Source organism: Taudactylus pleione, unplaced genomic scaffold, assembly GCF_031769625.1.
Source record: "Taudactylus pleione unplaced genomic scaffold, aTauple2 ptg000609l, whole genome shotgun sequence".
Taxonomy (NCBI): Eukaryota; Metazoa; Chordata; class Amphibia; order Anura; family Myobatrachidae; genus Taudactylus; species Taudactylus pleione.
Window position 1 is genome coordinate 5,367,178 of NW_028285011.1, and position 23,115 is coordinate 5,390,292.

Sequence of the window (23,115 nt, forward strand, 5' to 3'; positions counted from 1 at the left end):
GTCACCAAAGTGAAATGAGCTTTGTAAGAGCCCCCTCAACAAGCAGAGGATTCCCTTCTAAGGGCTTTATCACATCTGTGAATTTTATCCAGCTCATGAGAACTGGATGAAAAATGCATAAACCACAGAAGACATTGGGTCTGATCCAAAGTTGGATTCAAGCCCAATAGTTGGCCGCACAAATGCGGGGTGCCGGACTATAGATAGACAGTAATTAGATAGACAATGTCTAGATAGACACCAGATGTTAGACAGTCAATAGGTTGACTGGAACAAAAGGTTGACAGTGGCAAAAGGTCAACAGATACAAATGGTCGACACGATCAACACATGGATTTTTTTTTTTTTTTAAGGGTTAGGCACCAAGGGGAGGGTTAGGGTGGAGATTAGGGCTAAAAACGAAACAAAAAATCATGTGTCGACCATTTTCATGCTGACCTTATGTCCCAGTTGACCTATTTACTGTCTAACATCTGGTGTCTATATAGACCAGGGATGGGGAACCTCAGGCCCGGGGGCCGTATAAGGCCCGCAGAATCATTTGGTCTGGCCCTCTGAGCTTTTTTCTTTTAGCCTTATCTGGCTAGCAGGGTGCGTAGAATGGGACCCTGTAGCCAGAATATATGCAGCAGTGCCAGCTAGAGTGCTTGGGATGCTTTAGACGGTGACACCGCTGCCCTTACGGTTCCCCAGAGCATTCTGAGGATGCTCCAGGCATTGCTGTAATCATTGCGATTGTGGCCCTGCCTCAGTTTGACATCACACTGAGGGGGCGTGGCCTGCACCAGGCCCTCAGTATATCTATCTATCTATCGGCAAAAAAAAGGTTCCCCACCCCTGAACTAGTGTTCCCGCTAGGCTGTTTCAGCGGGGCGCCGCGCCCTGCCAAATTTCTGAAGGGCAGAAAGCACCCTGCCCTCCAGCCCGCCGCCCCGCTGAAACAGCCTGCGGGTTCTATCTCCACCCGCGGGCCATTGTGTCCCGCCGGTGGGGAAAACAGCAGTGCAGCAGTCCCAGACGGTGAATGGATGCCGGTCGCATGCACCCGGCATCCATTCACAGTGATCACAGCACTTGGGGGGTGCCCGGCATGCCCCCAAGAGTGACGAAAATGGGACGCCCCCCTTCGGCACACGCAGAAGTGCCCTTGCTCTAAGTCCGGCGCCCTGCCTGGTGCCTGACCTAGAGTGACCACTACTGATCTAGACATTGTCTACCTTTTTACTGTCTATCTGTTAATCCACACCCACAAATGTGCGTTGTCCCTCTGCCCATGTATTTGTGATCCAAAGGCAGGTAAGCGCAAGTAGAGTAGGGATGTGCGCATTTAATCACCTATGGAGTTCTGTCCCGTGCTGATTGCCCTGGGGTTGGTTTCACAAGTGTGATTACCTCATCCAGGAGCTGGACACCCCTTTATAGAGGCTCCCATGGCCAATTAAACCCCGCTTTAGTGGTAATCAGCCCAGGCCATAGCACTGGTTACTTATTTTGGAAGGTGGGAAGGGGCAAAGTTGATATATATATATATATAATATAATGCATTTGCATCTTTAAAAGACAAGAGTATTCCAGTTTATGAAAACACATACACCCTTTATTTACTAGCCAGTGCTTAAAGACCGATCCCTTTTGGGACCCAGTCCAAATTCACCTGGACAACATAACACATATGAAAAAAGTGTATATATGGGAGCCAAACCTAAAGCTGGGTGCACACTGAGACGATGACGGCACAATTCGTCTTTTCCGGCCGAATCGGAATAACATATCGCCCGCATCGCTCAGTGTGTACGCCAATATGTGCGCTCCCGTGGTCTCATACGGTATCGTCCGGTCAGCTGTGCTGAATATATATCGCATGCGGCCCCATTGCAGGTAACGAAGGACGGAACGAGGGGTCGTTAATTACCTCGTTCTAATGTGTACCAGACGTACGATATACCTAGAGGAGCTCAGAAAGATTTTGTTCCTTTTATCAGGTGCCAAATACAAATTATGAGCCATTTTCAGTAACATTTCTGATTGATTTATACATTTTATAAAACATTTTGAAATCTATATTCCCAATCTTCATCAGAGAAATAGAGGCAGCTCCGTTTCCCATTTACATTGGACTACAGTGGAGTTTTTGAACTTCAGCGGAAAATAAAACAGCAGTATGCCAGAAGGAGGCTTAATCCCCGGAAGGCCTGGAGATTTCCTCGCCTCTTTTCAGCAACTGCAATCGCAGGCATGAGTGACCCCATGGTAGCAGCTGAGATAGCAATAGCGTAGGAGCTTGAATAACCCCCAAAGTGTAGTACAGTGTTTGGCATGTAGCTGGTACCACTGTATTAAGGCATCTCTCATAGAAAGCTTAAACAAACAACGAACTGCCGAACAGCGCTGCACAAAACTAGTATTCAATATGGTAAATGCTTATTATTCATTTCTTCATTCATTTCTAGCAGACATGCATTCAATGTTGTGTATTCCAACAAAAGAATGGTAGCGATATTAGAGGATGCGTCCTAGTTCAGCAACTCTTCCTTCAGCCTCAGGTGTTCATATGACAATATGAGTTAGTCACTTATAATGAGCATTTTCTTTGCATTACATTATTTCCATGCATACAGGATATTCAAACAGGTCTTGGTTGTGCATTATTTATTTGTTCAAGCCCATCAATGGGCTCAGGCATAGACTTACCTTTCCCATTTTGCCAAGCGGCGTACCAGGACAGACTGAGGAAAGACGTAATGAACACTAACGCGGTGGCTACAGTTCCATTTCGGAGCCTCATTTCATTGCACCATCACACTGGATCTGTGGTAGCTGCTCTAAGTTCAACTTTAAAAAAGGTAAAAGGTATGTTTGTACACCACTGGGTATGCATCAATGGTACTGCCTTGTCTGGCACTTCCAGCTCTTCTATTTACACACATCATAATGCCGTTCTTTCACATCTCCTTCTCAGCTCCTGGCAACTTGGATTCCTCTGGTGGTTTTCTCTGCTCCTCCCTATCAAAACATAGAAAAGGTTATTGTTACTTAACGAATGGTCTAAAGCAGCATTAAAAACAAAATCTTATTCCTAAGCCTGTGATCACAAAAACATTTCCAGTGACAAGTCCTAGTTTAATAATATTAGGTCACTTCTTATAAGTGCAGCATAAGTACAATTTGATTAAAGATTGAGAAACACAGATTACTAGCTAGACATCGCAGCACTCAAAGAATGAAGGAACTGAGAATGCTGCATAAAAATTAAATCATCTCCATCATGGCAACAGGAGAGACTACATCACAGAGGGCCTGATTCAGAGCCGGACGCTATTTGCGCTCGCTCGTTCGGATATTTAAATAGAGCGCTCGCTCTTTGCGGTCTGTTGACGCCTCTATGTCTGAACGAGCGAACGAAACATGCGCTCGCTATTTTTTTTTTAAAACGCCCCCTGGCCGCTCGCATCCTACGTCATCTCCGCTATTTATTAGATTAATCGAGTACATCGAAAGGCGTCTGAACTGCTCGCAGTGCTTGTGGTAGCATTTTCCTACTGCAATCATGCGAGCAGTTCAGGCTAAAAGACAACCAAGTGACGTGGTCGATGACGCTGCTTTGTTAATTATGCACACCCTTAAAACAAACGTTTTGACAGTTTGGCACGCCTGCGTTCAGATCACCACTCCCCGTTTTCAAGCACCTTCCCCTGTTACCACCCACAAACGCCTCATCCTGTCACTCAAATTAGCAGGCATTCGTTATTTTGCGAGCACACAATTTCAGACCGCAATGACTGGTTCGCGCATGCGTATTACAACCCATACGCAGTCGTGCGAACATCGCTCGGAGCGAACGAGCGGCCGCTTACGAGCGGCACTGAATCAGGCCCAGAATCTACCGAGGGGTTAAAAACACTTGTGCGTGCATTAGTTGTCTTGTTGTCACCAGGTCTACATCTCAGACAAATTAGAGCTATTCCAAAGGGGTTCCTTTACTATTAATTACTTTAGCCAATAGCAGACCAACACCCATGTCCCCAACACAGAGTTTACCAGCCCATGGAGCATTTGACTTTCTAGGCCAGAGTGCTAAGGAGATAATTCAGGCAAGTTAAGTCTGGGGATTCAATATGGCTGATTTCTGAGAGAAGAATTGAGGACAACTGCACAACAAGTATAGGTTAGGCTCCACCTCAAAAGTGTGGAGTGGGGCACTGTCTACTATTAGCAACAGCGTGGGGAGCAGAACTGCAGGACGTTGGTAAAGTGGCAGTGTAACATTAGGCCACTGGACTGCTATTCTATTCTGAAATTTGCCATTTTGAGGCCCATGGTTGCACCATGAATGTGTGTCCCTTATATATTAGTATGTTCACTTTGATAAAGAATAATTAGCATAACAGTTAATAATCAACTATCTCCTAATGTCCCACTAAAATAATGAAAGAGAAAGGTTTAATATAGACATGACCAAGTTAAGCTTGTAGAAGATGGATAGTGCTACTGCGCAGACATATTATTCCTCCAGAGAAGCTTCATTCCCTGTATCAAGATGGCTGCAGAGGTTACTATTGTGCATGCAGTTTCATCCTGTTCACTGTGTCACAGTGGGAGACGCAAGTCTTCCACTTAGCTCCAGAGAGACCTGCAATCTACAACCCTTTCAGTGATCCTGCACTAGCGATGGCCATCGATGATTCATAATCATCAGTGGCTTAAGGCCGATGTCGTATGCTTTTACCATCGATGGGGGGGGGGGGAACCAGATGGTTTCCCTCCATCGATGGCACAGCATAACCAAATGTTTTTTTTATTACAAGGTGCAGAGACACAGTACAGAACGCTGCCCCCAACACTCATCGATGGTAAACATGGAGATGGCCATCCCTATCCTGCACCGGTACCAGATATCTGTATACACTCACTGGCTGGTGAGCTGTATGGTACCCCACTCCGCTCCATCCAACCTGTGTGTATAACAGTAAGTACGGCTGTCTCATGCTACATCTGTTCATAGATTCAAGACATCTGCTGGTGTGTACGTAACCCTGCTACATCATCCAACCTGTACACATTTACAACAATGCAATTACTAATTTAGGCCATGTTCACTCATTATCTACAGAAGGGCTAACTTCAAATACTGCTGAATGCAAATTAAGTATATTCATTTTGAAAACATAAGTTATATTTGATACATGCAACATACTGTAGCTAATCCAGGATTATAGAATTGTAAAATTGTAGACACAGAAACAAAACGTGAAAACATGTTACTACATAGTTTTCTATGCCTGGAGTCTGGTATAGTGCAGACTTAAGGCATAGATTTTGTTAACAGGACTTTTGTCAATGCCGTTGACAAAAACAGCTACCATTTTAAAAGATTTGTACAATCCAAATATAAATAGCAATGTATAAATAAAGAGATCAATCTTCAAACTCCTTCATCACGCACAAAAATATTCCTCCTTAATGAATGGCTTCAAAATAAAAGTTTTTTTTATATTCTAACAGATAAATATACAAATTAATGTATTTATTTTAAGGGTAACCATCACAAAAATGGTGTGACATATGTTTAATTATAAATGACTTAAATAAAAAATATTTAGATTATGAAACATGGATTACAGATATGGCATAGTACGGGATCCCGGCAGGCAGGATGCTTGTGGTCAGAAAACTGACAGCGGCACCCCGACAGACAGAATCCTGAACATGCAGACAAGTACCCTAATCCCTAACCCACCATTCCCGCAACCTAGCCCTCCCCCCCTGTAGCCTTCCCTTAACCCTCCCCCCCCCCCCCACAGCCTACCCCAAATCAGCCCCCAACAGCCTAACACTATCCCCCACCGACCTGCAGCCTAACCCTCGCCGTCCTCTCTAGGGCCTAAAGCTAACCTCAATACTTACCGTCGTTATGCTGGCAGTAAGGATTCTGGAGCCGCGATACCGACTGCGGTCAGGATTCCGCAGTATGGGTAATAACCGCCAACATCCAGACTCCCTGCCCACAGTACCAATATGGTAAAGCTAAATATGCTAAACTATTTTCTATAAATTACATAAAGTAAGAAACCTACTTATATCAAGACTCCAGTCTTTTAATCAATATTTCAAAGGCACTTCAACCACAAAATAATTATTTGCTTAAATATGCCTAATAATTAAATATTTTCAATGCATACTTTTATGGAATTTCTTCAAAGGCTATGAGCAAACAAGAGTTTTGTCAGCATTATCTTCAGGAAGCCTTTAATGATGCTATACTCCTGCCCACAATGTGTGAATCCAGCACTGAATTGTGAATGGTTAATATACATGATTACGACGGAGGAGATGGGGCCCTCTGAAGAGATAAAGAATGAATTATAGAGATAAAATGAAGAAATGCAAGTACAGTATACAGCAATATCATCGAAAATTAAATAAAAAAAGGTCAGAGAAGTTATACAAATATATAGTAGTTAGTACGATTAGAGTCTTCTAAGTGTCCCGGTTGCATTTTTATTTTCTGTACATAGATAAGAGTGCAAGGGCTCAGCACCTTCATATAAAAGGAAAAACAGGGCCTACAGAAAAAGATTTCAGCACATGTAGCTATGATAATAACCTATGCTACATTTCACTAACCCTGGATAAGGTAGACTGGTAGTACATTTTAATTAAAGGGGGAAGCTACGACCAAACCACCAAATAATGTAATGATTTATCAAATAAAAAAAAATACAAAACTATTCAACGAATATATTTTTCAAAGGGGAAATAAGATTAAATAAGGATTAGTTACAACACATATTCTGCCATCCACAATGGCTGCATTTCCTGCTGACGAACAACAACACAAAAAAATGCTGTTATTTAGAATACACAATTCAAAGATAAAACTTGATATCTATTATTTCTGTATATGGGTATTGTATATACCAGGGCTTGACGCCATGGCGACCAGATTTTGCTGCCTGGCTACCAGACTTTGCAGGGCGGGGGTGGAAGCAGACCCTCGTCAGCCCCAGTGCAGATTAGTGTCTGTAGTATTGGCAGCGGTCATTTCATGCACAGGAGTGCAAGTGCTGAGAGTCACCTGCGGAGAGTGCTGTGTCTGTCCGTCCTGGCATGCACTGGCTTCTCCTGTACGTCCCATCCTGCACTGACTCCTGTGTCCCAGGCCTGCGCTGACTCTTCCTCTCCATCCTGTGCCTGCTGTCTGTCCCAGTCTGTGCTTATCCCCCTGTACGTCCCGGCTGTCTGCGGTATCCTAACTCCGATACTGCATAGAGCTCTCCGGTAAAAGGTGTGGCCAGGGATAGCAGAGCGGCTTCAGGGGGATAGTGGCGTGACCACAAGGGGGACGGCATGGCTGCGGATGAGTGATTTGCCGGCGGGTACCCCCCTAGTTGTGTGACCATTGGGGGGGGGGGTTGCCTGGGGGTAGGTGCTCAGGAATGTGGTCCCGGGGGTGCTGTGCAGAGCAGTGAGGGGGCCTTCATTTTACTATATCCATTCAACTGCGCACATTTTGTGGACAAGTATAGTGTGAATAACAGTTGCATAACACACAGAGCTGTGCTCCTCACTCACTCCTGTAATTTTTTTTTTTTTTTTTTACAGCGGTCTGGCTCCTAAATTTTAGAAAAAATTGTCAAGCCCTGGTATAGACATTTGGATAGTCATTAGATCCAGTAGAAAAATAAGAGAAAAACAAATTGACTTTATGACGGCCACATAGCAGCTAGTGCTGCTGATCCACGGGGGACATTTCAGACACTGGGGTGTTAAGTAAATAAACATATTATATTTAAAAATGAGAATAAAAGTAGAATAACATATTTTAAAGAGTTTGCAAAACAATAAGAAACAACTGGAACATGCATTCCTTCCTGTCTTCATCCTCTTAGCAGGTCTGTAAGAATCACGCTGCAGGCTATAGAAAAGAAGTCAAGCAGACATGACTGAAGTGGCATCTGTAAGCAGGGCAAGGGATAAGAATAAACCTATATTCCCATACAGCCTCCTGGACTCCAAAGTATTAAAAATAAAGAAATTCTCATGGACATTTTGAATCTCACCTCTACTTATTAGAAATGTTTCCAATTCATTGTATAGGTCAGAGTTTCCCAAACTCCGCCATTACAGTCCAGGTTTTAAGGATAACCATGCTTGAGTACAGGTGACTTCATTTGTACCACAGTCAATTTGATTTAACCCTCTGGACTCAAGCATGGATATCCTTAAAACCAGGACAGTAATGGCAGAGTTTGGTAAACTCTGGTATAGGTGAAACAGACCTAGTATATCTATACTATGTTTTGTAGTTAGCACGCTGCCTCGACTACTTTAGCTTCTTAACCACCCATAGTAGTGTGTGCGACTTTATGCTAACACTAGTATCAGTCCTTCGCCTGACGTACATCCATGAGTCTGACTGTGTAAGGACTGAGACACCCACTTTGAGAGTCTATAGACCAGTGGTCGGGGAACAGGGGTAAATTACCCCACATGGGGTAAAACTGAAATTCCTGGGGATAATGGATGCAGGGCTGGAGATGCACGTGAACCGGGTGTGCCGCTGCACCTGGCGCCAGTGACCTCCAGCCCAGCGCCGCAGGGAGGCTTTAAGCTGGACGGCCGCTGAGATGTTATTACCAGCGGGCGCCCGGCTCCTTCCCTGCAGCGCCGCGTTCGCCGGAGGCTGGAGTTCTCTTCTGAACTCCAGCTTCCAGCTTTCCCCATGCGCACTATGGGAGAGACGTCATGATGTCTCTCCCATAGTTCCGAGGAGCAGCCGGGCGGACAGGATGGCGGCGGATGCAGGAGTGGGGATTAAGGTGTTTTTTTTGGGGGGGGGGGGGGTTTGGGGGGGGGGGGGTGTTGGTTTGTACAAGCGGCACTACAGGGGCACAACTATGGGGGCACTGCTACATGGGCATAACTATGAGGGCACTGCTACTGGGGCATAACTATGAGGGCACTGCTACTGGGGCATTACATGGGGGCATTACTATAGGATTTCCTTGCTTACAAATCAAGAAGGTAACCCTAGAGTATCTAAATATATTTTGGGGTAAAAGGTAGAAAAAGTTCCCTAACCCCTGCTATAGACGCTGTAATAACCATTGGTGCATCTTTAGGTGCCATCATTGGTTGCAACATCAGACCTTGAACAAGCCCTATTGTAGGTGCAGATTTTCCATCTAAGTATGGCCTCCAATATGACCAATTGAGCATCTGCGCATTCGAACATTTCAACGTAATGCCTGCGACACTCCCATAACACGCAAATAAGACGGACAATCTCTGTGCGTCTGAACAGCCACCGACCAGGAACACCCAACACATTTCCAATGTGTCTCAATCGCAACTGCGCCTCTGTACATACACACAGTGTAGTGCACGCGCTGTATGAGTTTTTGGGGTTTGGCAGAATATCACTCAGAATCTAGTCCTTATTGTGCTTTTATTTTTAAAATGGCCGGTTATCTCCATTTAAAAAAAAAAATTTAAAATACCCTGTTGGAGAAATGTTGGAACACACACCAGTTAATTACCATAATAGTTTCCATTGTCAACCTTTCAGGGGTCAATTCAGTTATTAACAATTCTGCAAAAGTGAAATCACAGCTTAAAATTTGTGCAAATCATGGCTCATTTCTTCAATGCACAATAAATTAGATATTGCGATTTGTGGTCATTGTGGTGAGATCATGTGATGTTACTGTAAAGGGCAACCTGGGACAAGTGCATAAACATGTGGGAAAAACATCCTCAACCCCAAAACAGTTGCAGCTGAGATAGCAGAATAATATAGAATGAGGTTAGTGGCTATAACCTAAGTAATGTAAATTTGTAAAAGGTGTCAAATTATTGATTTTATTTTTGGTGGAAAAATGTAAAGCTTGGTACACAATATAAGATTATACGTCCAATCTGGCTGATTGGAATGAAAATCTGTCATTCGATCCTATGCATGACCAATCGACCACTTGTTCTTAAAACAGACAAATTCGTTAAATCCATTTGATTTGACCAATTTGTCCAAATAACCTTTTTTGTCCGTTTTCCAGCGTTTGGGAGCAAATGGTCGATTGAAATTTACCCCGAAACATTAGCAGATTTTCGTTCCAACCAGCCAGATTGGACAGATAATCTTATAGTGTGCACTTAAGGGCCTAATTCTGACCCGGTTGCTAGATGCGGCCGCTTGCTCCCAGTGTATGAAAATTCAGTTAAGTGATGTCAAGGTAGGCGATCGCACGGCAAGGCATAATCACACCCACTATGTGTTGGCATGCGATCACTTTGTGTATGCAGACGCCCACCAGCCTGTCTTTAGCCGCCCACTAGCAAACGTCATCTCCAAGAAGTATATACAACCATCGGTACATCGGGCTCCATCAGAACTGACCGCAGCGCTTGCGGTTGACTGTACCCTACCGCAAACACTTCAGTGTATAATTCAACCAGGTGACGTGTACTAGGACGCTGCCTGTTAATTATGCACGCCTCTTAAACGTTGACCCGTCACTCACTCAGCTGGGCTGTCTCTGCTGGGCGAGCGATTGCTTCCCGATTGCTCGGACTAGTTTGCGCACACGCACTGTGGCGCATATGCAATTGCATAACATCGGCCAGGAACGAGCGAGCGGCTGCTTATGAACGAGTCTGAATCCTTAGCTTTATCCAGTAAGTGTTTTTCAGCAAAAATAATCTATACATTATTTTGGGGGACATTAAAATGTATACTGTGATTTGTCCATGATTTTATAAACATTTGTAAAATGTTGGTATAGAATACACTTAACTCAATACACTTAACTCATCTGCAAGTTCAAAAAACCATTCCCCACCAATACAACACCTTACCATACCATACCATACCATACATGTCCCACATCATTAACCTATGCTTACGCTTTTTAAAGGGAAAACCACCTAACAAATTAGTTTTATTGGCCAAATTGTACTATTGAACCCCCTCCAAGTGCATTGTTACTCATTAGGAGGTGTGTACTGACATTTTTAACCTTAAAATAAAGATGTTTCCCTACTTTTCTACCTGCTCAGGAAGGTGTGCACACAAAAAAACCCCCACAAAAACACAAATTTGCTGTAAAAACGCATTGTGCTTTTGGAATTAAATTGCAAATTAAAATTGCTGTGCTTTTTTTGCAGCAAAAATGGATCATGGGACAAAACATACTTGACGATTTGAAGTTCTAATGCGTCAGAATTGGCCATATCGTTCAAAATATTAGTGTAGGGGCCTTTACAGATGTGAGAAAGCGGTAGTGGGCGTCTCTATGCTGTCTGAGCATTTGCAAACATTAGCATATCTTCGCAGCAAAATCGCTATAGCGATCCTTAATGAATCAGCTCCTAAGTCCCAATAATAATAGTGATATACAGACTGATAGTTGGTTTCTGCATACTTCACTCAGATCATGTACATATTCAGTGAGTCTCCAGTTTTAAATGATTACATTGTACATGCCCTTTACTAAAGACATTGCTATACTTTTTGGATAACTTATGGACTTTCATTAAGGTGTTAGTTGTTGCTGCCACTGGATATAACACTGAGCTGAACAGCTGTCTGAATGATACAAAGAAGTTTGTGGAAAGCACAGAAGAAAGAAGAACGTTAAAGTAAATAAGAATAAATAACACAAGAGCATGCACGAATAAAGAAAACGTTATGAAGATGGACAAGAACGTAAATCTATAGGGAACTCCATAAGGAGGAAACAGGAAGATCTGCGCTGACCAACAAGAGTAACCTGTATCTGACGTTATTTTATTTATTTGTATTGCTTTACTACAGGGTTATATTGGAGCAGCCCAAATATCTACATCTTATAAAAACCCAAGAGAGAAGCAGCCCCTGTGGCGGTGCAGTGTGACCCTCTGCTGCTGCTAGGACTACGGTAGAAGGACACAGTAACACAAGGGAGGGCAGGCCAGCCAGGGGCTCTGTACTCTCTCCCACTCCGTATTAACCCCTCACCACCCGTCTGACCCAACAGCAGGTAGGTAGGAAGCAGCAGCGCTGCAAGGTGTACAGGGACCACACAGCAGTGCCATGGTGATCCTCAATGCGCTGCACACACTGCGCTGCATGGCCGCCAGGCTCCCCCTCTCCATCCTCTGTCACACTCAATCTCACCGTGTAACAGGCACCAGCCGCAGCTCCCAGCGCGTACACACCGCCCCAATCCCAGCGGCACACTTGCCTGATCTGCTCTGGGGATTCCACCCTCTACGCCATGGATCCCATGCCGTGCCCGGCCGCCGCTGCTGCTGGAGAATTGTGTTATCCTCACCCCAGGTCCTGTGCCGCCCCCAACTACACCTACACCGACAGGGGGCACAGCTCCCGTACTCCACCCACCGAGGTAACGCTCCAATCACAGGGAAGAAAGGGAGGGGCCGTAACTGTCATCTGTGGAACCGGCGCAAAAGGCTGTCACCCGAGGTTACGCCCTCCAGCCAGTGCTCACTGACACTGCTCATCACTGGTCACTGTTGTAAGGGGCTGGGTGACAGGAGGGAGAATATTAGATCCGCTACCGTGGTACTACTGGCTGTGTGGCTGTTGAGAGAACAGGGACATGGCTGTGTGACTGCTGGAAGATCAGGGACATGGCTGTGTGACTGCTGGAAGATCAGGGAGATGGCTGTGTGACTGCTGAGAGATCAGGGAGATGGCTGTGTGACTGCTGAGAGCCTGAGAGATCAGGGAGATGGCTGTGTGACTGCTGAGAGTCTGAGAGATCAGGGAGATGGCTGTGTGACTGCTGAGAGTCTGAGAGATCAGGGAGATGGCTATGTGACTGCTGAGAGATCAGGGAGATGGCTGTGTGACTGCTGAGAGATCAGGGAGATGGCTATGTGACTGCTGAGAGTCGACGGTCAGAATCCCATTGCCGGCATCCCAACAGGGTTAGGATACCGACACTTGCTGGTAGGTATCCTAACCCTACCCCTAACCCTCCATCCCCGCGGCCAAAACCTAACCCTACCCCTAGTGCCTAAACTTAACCTTCTCTGTCCTGAAGCCTAAACTTAACCCTCCCCCCTGATGCCTAACCTTACCCCTCCCCCTAGTGCCTAAGCCTACCCCTCCCCCTAGCGTCTAACCCTTCCCCTAACAATGGTTTCCAAACCTAGGGGGCCTCAGGTTGGTGGTCCAGAAGTAAATCAAATTATTTATGGTCAATGTGAGGTAAATATGAGACTAAACACCTGTCCCCCACCACATAACTGACCCTGAGGGTGGCAGGTAGCACACTTCACTTTACTATTTTACTAGATTTTTTCCTGTATTTCACAATATCAAACTAAAACTTAGGGGTGCCGCGAAAACAATGCTGATACTCTAGGGCGCCGTGATTCAAAAAAGTTGGGAACCACTGCCTTAACCACACTACTTACCGTCAGGATGCCGACGCCTGGGATTCTGACTGGTATCGGAATTCCGGCGTCGGTATTCTCAGCGCCAACATCCAGACAGCCAGGATAGTGACTACATCCCCTGTGTACTAGTCCCACATAAGAATGAGAGCCTTGAGTAAAGCTGAATGTAGAGCTGGACTAGGCTTTGGGAGGCCTAGGGGACGGGGACCATATTTCCAGCACATACAATTAATAGAATAATAATTTCACACATGGTGGAATGATATGTAAACATAAAACACTATGGTCCTGATTCTGAGTTAGACGCTATGGTGATGTCGGACCAGTGGAGCAATGTTTTCCATCAGAGTTGCACTGTGCATGGTCCTGATTTTTTTCGTACAGAGTCGCAGATCAAATTTAGGCGCACAGTAGCAGAGGTGTCACAGTCGCTCCTGGATGGTGACTGGGAGGTAACGGGGGTGGCTAATAAGACACACGGAGATGTTACGTCTTATAATAGTGTTGCAGGCCGAGTCGCTGAAAGCGGTTGCATACAGAGACGCACATCCGCACACATAGGAGGCCATGCTCAAATGGTGAAACTGCACCTGTCATGGGGCCGGTGCAACGGATGGTGCGTTTAGACGTTAATGCAGCCACTATAGACTCTGCCAGAGGACATCTCAGCCCATTCACATGCACAGATGTACACCAGGGAAGGGCTTTGTAGCGGCAATAACATAAAGTCACAGACGTGACTGTGGTAATAGAGGCAAAGAAGGACACAACTGCATCTGAGTCCGAACCAGACCCTACATACCTGGGACAAATAATACAATTATATGTAAAAACTAGGTATATTTAGTAAATGTATGTAATGAGAGGGAGAGACTGCTTTTAAGAAGACTGTAATGTTTTAAACATGAATACATTTATAATTAGTTATTAACATGACATTAAACGTAAACTTACTCACAAAATATCACATGTGCTGGAGTACCCCCCCAAAAAAAAATCCTAAATGTTTGCGATAGCCACCACCAGCAATGGCTTCCACGGGCAAAGCATTCCTCTTATATCGCTCGTCATCTAATGTAAATATTTTTTTCTTAAACTAATTACAGAAAATATAACCTTTTTTTTTTATCTATTATTATTTTAAGCCTTTCTATTAACTAGCTATCTATATGTAACACCCTCTAAGGGATGGTATTTGTAAATACACCCCTCTCAGTGTTAGAGCTTGCTTCCTGTTGTAGATATTACATGCCTGAGACCCGGATCAGTTTTCAGGTAAAGGAGGGGCTGGAGAGATAGACACGCAGGGGTGGGAAGACTGGGTGTGTAGCTGGAAGAGCAGAGGGAGGAGGGATAGAGAACAAAGGGAGTTGAGAAGAAGAATTTGGGAGAGGGCAGACATCTTTGGGAAGCTTCAGAGCTGGAAGCAGAAATGAAGCCCTCGTGCTCCCCTGGCAGGGGGAGATTGGCGGGGCCGTGGTGACTGCCACGATGCCCATCTAATGCCAAAGGAGAGAGAGGTCTGGAGTGAGACCACTGAGATAAAGTATGTGAGAGACCACAGAGAAAGAGCTGGAATGTTGCAGCGTGAGCAGCCCAGTGAAGTGTTTAGCACCCACGAGAGGGGTAAGAGAAGTCAGTATATGTGTTGGAGAGATGGGGAAGAGGAACTTCCCAGGAGCTTTTACGGTTAAGGTACCAGAGGAGTCCCTTATGCATAAAAGCCCCCCAGCAGCCATTAAAGGGGGGGTCACTGTGGTAGCAGTGTGGCTATAGGAGCCATTCCTGTAGGATAGGGATGGGCAGCAGCTGAGAGTCTGATAGCTGCAATAGAAAAGTCTGTATATTGCTGTCCCATGTGATAGAGAAGGGGAGCAGAGAGAGGCAGACTGGGTATGAGACACTCTGTATATTGTCTTAAAAGAGACAAAGAAGACGCAGAGTGCAAAGAAGTTATGTGAGATGTGTGTGCAGCTGTGGAACTACAGGCACCAGCCAGCATAGGGCCAGGTGGACCTGCATGTATGAAGTGGAGAACTACAGGCACCAGCCAGCAAAGGGCTAGGTGGACCTGCACGTATGAAGTGGAGAACTACAGGCACCAGCCAGCGAAGGGCTAGGTGGACCTGCACATATGAAGTGGAGAACTACAGGCACCAGCCAGCAAAGGGCCAGGTGGACCTGTGTGGGTAAAATGCAAAGCATTCATTGTGACTGTGCTTAAAGACTGTGCTGGTGAAGAAGAGTGTGATGTAATGTAACCATATCCATAAGATTGTCATATACCATCTGACATGCCAAGTATATGAGCTGGAGGGAGAGGAGAAGCTGCTGTAACCATATTCTTGTCCTGTAAAGTCATGTGCAGGAGTAGAGAAATAAAGTGGTTTATTTTTATAAGAGAAGGTCTGGCGCCCAAGTTATTCAATAGAACTGTTGCTGCATGTGTCTATCTATACCTGTATCTATATGTGTGACTGTTATAAAGCCTGCATGGTCAGGGACCCCCTTCTCAGGTATTGCCCACACCCTGGAGAGCTAGCCTGAGGCAATAGGAGGTGTATCACTCCAAATGCACCTATGTACCACACCGCACACTGAAGGGGGGTTACATATATATTGTTGGAATATGTGTGTACAGGTAGCGGTGGTATGGCAGACTGATTGTACACACCAGCGGATGCCCTGAGACAACGAACAGTCCATTACTTAACCCATACTTGCCGACTTTTGTAGCTACTTCTGCAGGAAAACTCGGAGGGGAGATGCAGGTAGGCATTAAGGGGGGATGGGACCAGCGTGTTCCCGCTATTAGGCCACGCTCCCTCATGGCAACAAGCGGCAAATCACACATATTTGAAAAGGGGAGGAGCCAAATAATGCGATTATCATAGAATTGTACCACTATGCCCCTTCCCTTCCACGGATCGCGATTTCCCGGTATTATTCTACTGTTTTATATCTGCCCACTTCGCTGGGAAGTGGGTGGGATGCAGGAGTAGTACCTACTCTTCCAGGGGTACAGGAGGCTACCCGAAATATTAGTAGCCTCCCGCAGGTACCAGGAAAGTAGGCAAGTATGATTTAACCAGTGGGATGGTTTATATAGTAGCATTGTGAGTGTACAGCCATACTCACAGTTATGCATACATAGCACTTGTTGCATGGAGTGGAACTTGAGCGAAGTATACAGGTCACCAGCTGGTGACTGTATCTGGGTAGTGGTGCAGGATGCAAGCGGTACCAGGCTCTCCAGCGGTAGTAGCAGCTCTCTGGCACTGTGGAATGGTGGTAATCGCAGATCATTCTAAAACTAAGTGGAAGACATCCGTCTTCTAAAACAGTGACAAGATGGCACCGCACATGTCCAGTAATAGCGTCGGCAGCCATCTTGGTTAGGGATTTGAAGCCGCCCTGTAGGAACACAAATATGGATTATGCGCAGTAGTGCTTTCCAACTGCAATATATATATATATATATAAATATATATATATATATGTGAAGTAAAGTAATAGGCGGCACTCCGAGACTTGTATAAATAATTCAAGCTGTATTAAAGCATGTTACAGCATGCCAACATTTCAGGGCACTATCGTGCTCTTTTTTCAAGGTAACATGTATGTGCATAACTCTTACCTTATATAACTCACCACCACCTGCATATTGTCTCCGTTCCAGTCCTGGATGCTCACCCTCAGTGCGCCGGTGTCCGGCGGAAATGACGTCACGGATCCCACAATCCCAAGCTAGTTGCCATGGTAATCGTCAACTGCGTCGTTGTGGTATCCTGAAGGAGTAAATAACACAACGTGTAAGATAACTACATATGGTTACAAAATATCTCAATCTAGCGGCTATCTATCAGTATACCATAAATTAGATAAAAAACTGATGTTTTAAGGGAACATGTTACCGAGTACTCTAAGTATAAGCTGGATGTCTAAGAGGATGTACAACAACATCCACAGAGACTCAGGGAGGTTCATAAAAAACAGAGAAGTGCATAAATGACATAGTGGCACATGAATATGGTACTATATCTAGTGGCATCACATGCGATGATATAGAAATATTAATGATAATACAGGGGTAGTTAATAAATGCTGAATCTAGAAGACATTCCACTGCATCTTTTCATTTAAACCGCACAGCATGACGGTATTAAATCCACTTTGATTTAATACCATCCACTGGTCAGATGAGACTAAAATTTAACTTTTCGTCCACCAAGGAAAATACTATGTCTGGCGCAAACCCAACACATCCCATCACCCCAAGAACACAATCCCCACAGTGAAACATGGTGGTGGCAGCATCATGCTGTGGGGATGTTTTTCAGCAGCAGGGACTGGGAAACTGATTCGAGTCGAGGGAAAGATGGATGGTGCTAAATACAGGGATATTCTTGAGCAAAACCTGTTTCAGTCTGCCTGTGATTTTCCCATACATTTTGTATTGCATCATTCCTATGCTTGTTAAATAGACTCCTAAGTCACAACTATAATGAAGTTGACCATGCGCTCTCAATGTCTGCCTGACAATGCCCTGCATATGGTGAGGGGCCACTTAACTTAGGTGTGGTCAACCATCCCCCCATCTCCTGCCATCTTACTTGTGTAATGCAAAGCCCCTCACGTAGATGCAATGTTAGTGTAAAACTACTCTCAGGTTACTTATTACAGCACACATTTACATAGATATTTAGCAACTATCTCCATGAAGAGCATGCAGGTAGATATGTGTAGGCATGCCTTTATTGGAGTCAGACCTGAGGTCCTTAATTCAGAGTTTCCCAACTCCACCATTACAGTCCAGGTTTTAAGATATCCATGCTTGAGCACAGGAGACTTAACACAAATATTGTGATAAGGGAGACAAGGTAGACCCCCTCTCCTGAATTGTAGATCTACTTCACTCAATTACACCTCTTCAATGTGATCCCTTAAAGGGTATGGTTTGAGTCTACCGCTGAAGCACAGATAGTAGCAATCCCTAAACCAGACATGTACACATCAGCAACCAAAACATTTCACTCCTAGACATTAACATCAAATTGTTGAAATACTTACAACTAAATTCAATAAATACCTCCACTTATTTTCCCAGTTCAGGCAGGATTTATACCAGGCTGGCAGGCTGTGTATAAAATCTGCAAAACAATAGCCCTTAGCCATTACCCAAGCATGACTTGATCCAGCACACTGGTTGTGGCCTTGGACACATACAAATTGTGTCTCATTGGCCTTTATATGTTATTTCACTTTGCAAGTTCATACAAGTGTTTCCTAAACACTTTTGTCATTACTATATTGCATTAATTTAGATTCTCTGTGTATTGTATGGCTGTCGCTGAAATGTATTGCAGTCACTGGTATGCACTATGTATTGTATGGTAGTTATTAGAATACTCTGTGTACTGTATGGCGGTCACCAGAATGCTCTGTGAACTGTATGGTGGTCAGTGGGATGCTCTGTGAACTGTATGACATTCACTGGGGTGCTCTGTGCACCGTGTGGTGGTCGCTGAGTTCTGGCTGCGTTGCTTTCATTTATTTATTCTCTTCCTTAAGGAAGTGGCCCAATATTACAGCGTGTGATCCCTCAAATAATATAATGCCCAAAGTTGATCAAATTGCTGTAGGGCAGTAGCCATTTAATGTCAGGTGAGTACTTGACAGGACCGGTGATCGGTGCTCCGGTGATGTCCTCTGGGGTTCCGTACAGCTGGTCTCCCGGCTCCTGCACTGTGACCCAGGTCAGCTGCTGCATAAAAAAAGCTGACCGGAGTCACAGTGCAGGAACCGAAAGACCAGCTGACAGGAGTCCCAGAGGACATCACCCCAGAGCACCAATCATCGGAGGTAAGTGAGGAGGAAGGGGGGTGGGGGGTTGGTGAGTCTGCGACGCATGCGCGTACACCTCAATGTATTTTTCTGGGAAAAATACAGTGAGAAGACTGCAGAGGGGATTAGCAGGGACAGAGCTTTATGGCAAGCTCTGTACTGCATGGGAGTTATGATAAATCCCTGTGATATTTCCTAAATTCACAATGCGAAGTTAGGCGAAAATATCAAACTACAACTGCCTTTTAAATGCGGATTGTAGTAAATAGGGCCTATTGGGGTAGATGTATTATAGCAGCACTTAACATGCCGCTATATCGCTTACTGCTTCGCCTCTTTACTGAGGCGAAGCAGGAAGCACTACTGATGAGATGCATAAACATCTCATTGGCCAGAGCGGGAGAGCGATAACTCCACCCTCCAGCATCCCCTGCTTAAAACCTCAGCGCATCAGCCTAGTGCTGATGCGCTGTGTCTCAGTCCCGGCCGGCTTCACTGAGCATGCACGGGATCTTGCAAGTATCGCGAGATGCCCGCGTGCAGCCTGGAGCCAGCAGCCGCAGCAGGGACAGCGCTGTCCCTGCTGTGGAGATAGGGCAGCGCCAGGTTGTAGCTGTCGATAGCGACAGCTACAGCGGGCTGAACGGTCAGACGATCTGACTGTTCATACGTGGCCAGGCTATCGGTGCTGCTATCTTGTAGATAGCGCCGATAATGACAAGGGCGCATAAGGCTGGCCCCTTATGCAGTGCCCCCAGGTTTAATAGTGTCCCTTATGCAGTGCCCCCAGGCTGGCCCCTTATGCAGTGCCCCCAGGTTTAATAGTGTCCCTTATGCAGTGCCCCCAGGCTGGCCCCTTATGCAGTGCCCCCAGGTTTAATAGTGTCCCTTATGCAGTGCCCCCAGGCTGGTCCCTTATGCAGTGCCCCCAGGTTTAATAGTGTCCCTTATGCAGTGCCCCCAGACTTAAATAGTGCCCCAGACTGGTCCTGGCCCCACCCCAGCACTTACCTTTACTTGCTGGCCGCTCCTGCTCCCGCTGCCACTGCCTCGCGCTGACTGGATCTAACTAGATCCAGCAGGCGCGCAGGGCAGGCTCCTCACGTCACGGGTGATGTCACACGCGCAGTGCATCACTGGGAACGCTGGCCTCTGAAGCGTTCGGAGGCCTCTTTAGCCTCCGGTCACTTCAGAGGCTAGCGTTCCACAGCGGGGGTAGACGGAGAAAAGTGCCAGGCGGCAGGCTGTGTCTGCCGGACGATGCACCCGCAGAAAACAGCCTGGGGAGAACACTGCTGTAGTAACCTCACTTTACGTTATGACATACTTTAGTGCCCCCACTTCACATTATGCTGCACTGTAGTCCGCGCTGGTCAAAGATTTCTTGGTTCCCTTAGGTAAGACTTCAGTCTACCGCCCACCCGAGCTGGATTAAGGCTTAGACCCGGAGCACTTAAAAAGAAACAAACATTTGGGTCATCGGGATCCAGTTCTACCGCACAAACTTTTTGTGCACACATTATTAGGGAATGTGGCCACATGTCACGTCCCCACGTCACAATGTACATCACTTTCCTAGCTTATGGGCTGCTCCCAGCCTCACAAGTACAGCAGACAAGAGAGTTCACTCCCTACCTTTCAATCACACAGGATGCTGCAGCCCACAGGTGGGATAGTACCCGAAAAGCAGGACTGTCCTGCCAAAATCCGGATGGTTGGGGGTATGCATGCATACACACATTTAAACATACATACATACATACTGTCACACACATATGTATAGTCACACACACACATACTGTCACACTCCTCCAGCTAGCAGCACATTCATGCTCAGCACTGCAGCTGTAATCAATTGCTATGGGACTCTAGAAGAGAGTGGCCCCCTCTGCCACCCGCCCTACCCATTTTTCCTTCATGTCGCACACATCACTTTTGTCAAATGAAAATAATTTTTACGTCTTCTCTGATGGCAAATATGAGAAATACTGATAAAATATGAATGTTTCATATATACAACAAAACATTGCATACATACTTTTTTAATAACACCCTTTTTAATTTTAATATTTGTTTAAATAAGAGATAGAAAATATAAATAAATTATAGTAAAATTATCATCACTTTTTATTCGGTACCAGGCAGTGAACATGTAACTGCCGTAATCTGCCTAATCTGTTAGATACGTTTCAGTGTTGACTGCATACAGTACACAGCAAGGAGGTGATAAAATAACCTGTTGTATCCGTAATGTACTTTAGCATGCACCTTCCAAAAATCCCCTTTTAAGTGAATTTGTCACTACACATTATGGTAATCGGTCAATAAATTGCTGGATAAAAACGTACATTTATATATTTGCAATCTTTTATAGCCTTTTCAAAACTTTAGATCTAGTTTTAGTCAAAATTCCAAACTGACCGCAACATAAACAAGTTGCTCTCACAGTGCAAAGACGGCACCTGTTGTAAAACCAAGTATGCGTTTGGAGAGGGATCCATTCAATATCCCGGCTTAGAATACCGGCCCCAGGTGTCAGGTTGGGTTAGGGGGAGGGTTAGGCACTAGGGAGGTATGGGTAGAGGTATGAGAAGTGTTAGGATACCTACCGACAGTTGTCAATATCCTAACCCTGCCGGGATACTGTCGTTGTGATTTTGAGTGCTGGCATCCCGTACTCTGCATGAGCACATTTGTCAGTTATTGATGCTGACATTCAAGATAAAGTTGGTGTCAAAATCAGGAAAGAGATAATACTGAGTTTTAAAAGTTTTCTCCCCTCAGCAGCAGGTTGGCCTTGTGATTTGTGTCATTCGGAGGGGAGTTGGATACCTCAAGAGTAGTATAATGGGAAGGCAGAAAGCCCCCATCTAGGCATGGTGTGTTGTTGACAAGTTATGGTTTACTGCTAATGATGAGTCAGGGCCATACACCAGCATACTATCCCATTTCATTTAATAAAAATAATTAGATATATCTGACCCTTTTTCCCTACCAATGGTTGTCTGTGTCATTATTTTATACAATCTATGTTCTGGTTAAATGTCTAGGATTGGTTAAATGTCAGCCGATAAGTAGTTTGATTCACTGTATGGAAAATATCATGTTCTGTGGTGTTCTTGTTGGTCTGTGATTACATTTTGGGCTCACGCCACAGGTTAAAATTGACCCCAACTTGTGACCTGCAAGTCAGTGTTAGGAAAACCTGTCTCCATTCCAGTTGCTAAAACCTGCCTATTGAAGTAAAAGAAGGTGCTTTTCTGAAAGACATCAACAAAATATAGCCAATAAAGCTAATTCAGATCTCCACATTCTTGGTCACCTCTCCCAGAGGTCAGTTAAATCTGCTGTTAAATAAGACGGTGTATAAAGCTATGAAAATCTCCAGCAGCAAATATCGGGACATAATTATCTCACCTAACACCCTGTTGGCTCACACGTTAAAGCTGAGAGCTTCATATATCATAACTACTTGGAAACTGACTAACACAAATTAAATTCCTTTGCCATCTATAACAAATTCCTTTTATGATGTCTCCACAACCAACCCAACACTCCGGCTGCAGATATTTCTACTTTTATTAAGCAATGTAAAGATACATAAGGATTAAAATAATCTTTGTTGGCAATAAATGATCTATATATATATATATATATATATATATAATGAGATCGATCCAATATTTTCTTCTGTGAGGTCACCTAAGGTACCCGGCACTGATGACATCACTGGGGACGACTATAATACTATAAGTAAGATTGAAACATTTTCTCTACCAATATGCCAATGTGTCTCAGCCATTGTACCTGGTAAGGACAAATATTAGAGTTAAAGTCTGGCAAAGATGCATAATAATATGATCTTGT

At 44.9% G+C, this 23,115-nt stretch overlaps 1 protein-coding gene across 2 annotated transcripts in view; it reads right to left on the reverse strand.

Moving 5' to 3' along the window:
- Positions 1-12,335, reverse strand: part of MGAT4A (alpha-1,3-mannosyl-glycoprotein 4-beta-N-acetylglucosaminyltransferase A) — a 114,082-nt gene extending 101,747 nt beyond the window's left edge. The window contains exons 1-2 of one of the 2 annotated variants that reach the window (XM_088454113.1): positions 12,222-12,335; positions 2,692-3,003 (exon numbers count right to left, since the gene is read on the reverse strand). In XM_088454113.1, coding sequence (XP_088310239.1) covers positions 2,692-2,785 — 94 coding nt within the window. In that variant the 5' untranslated portion in view covers positions 2,786-3,003; positions 12,222-12,335. Of the gene's footprint in view, positions 1-2,691; positions 3,004-12,154 lie in introns of both variants that reach the window. The other variant, XM_088454114.1, reaches the window with a different exon arrangement.
- Between the last annotated feature and the right edge of the window lie 10,780 nt (positions 12,336-23,115).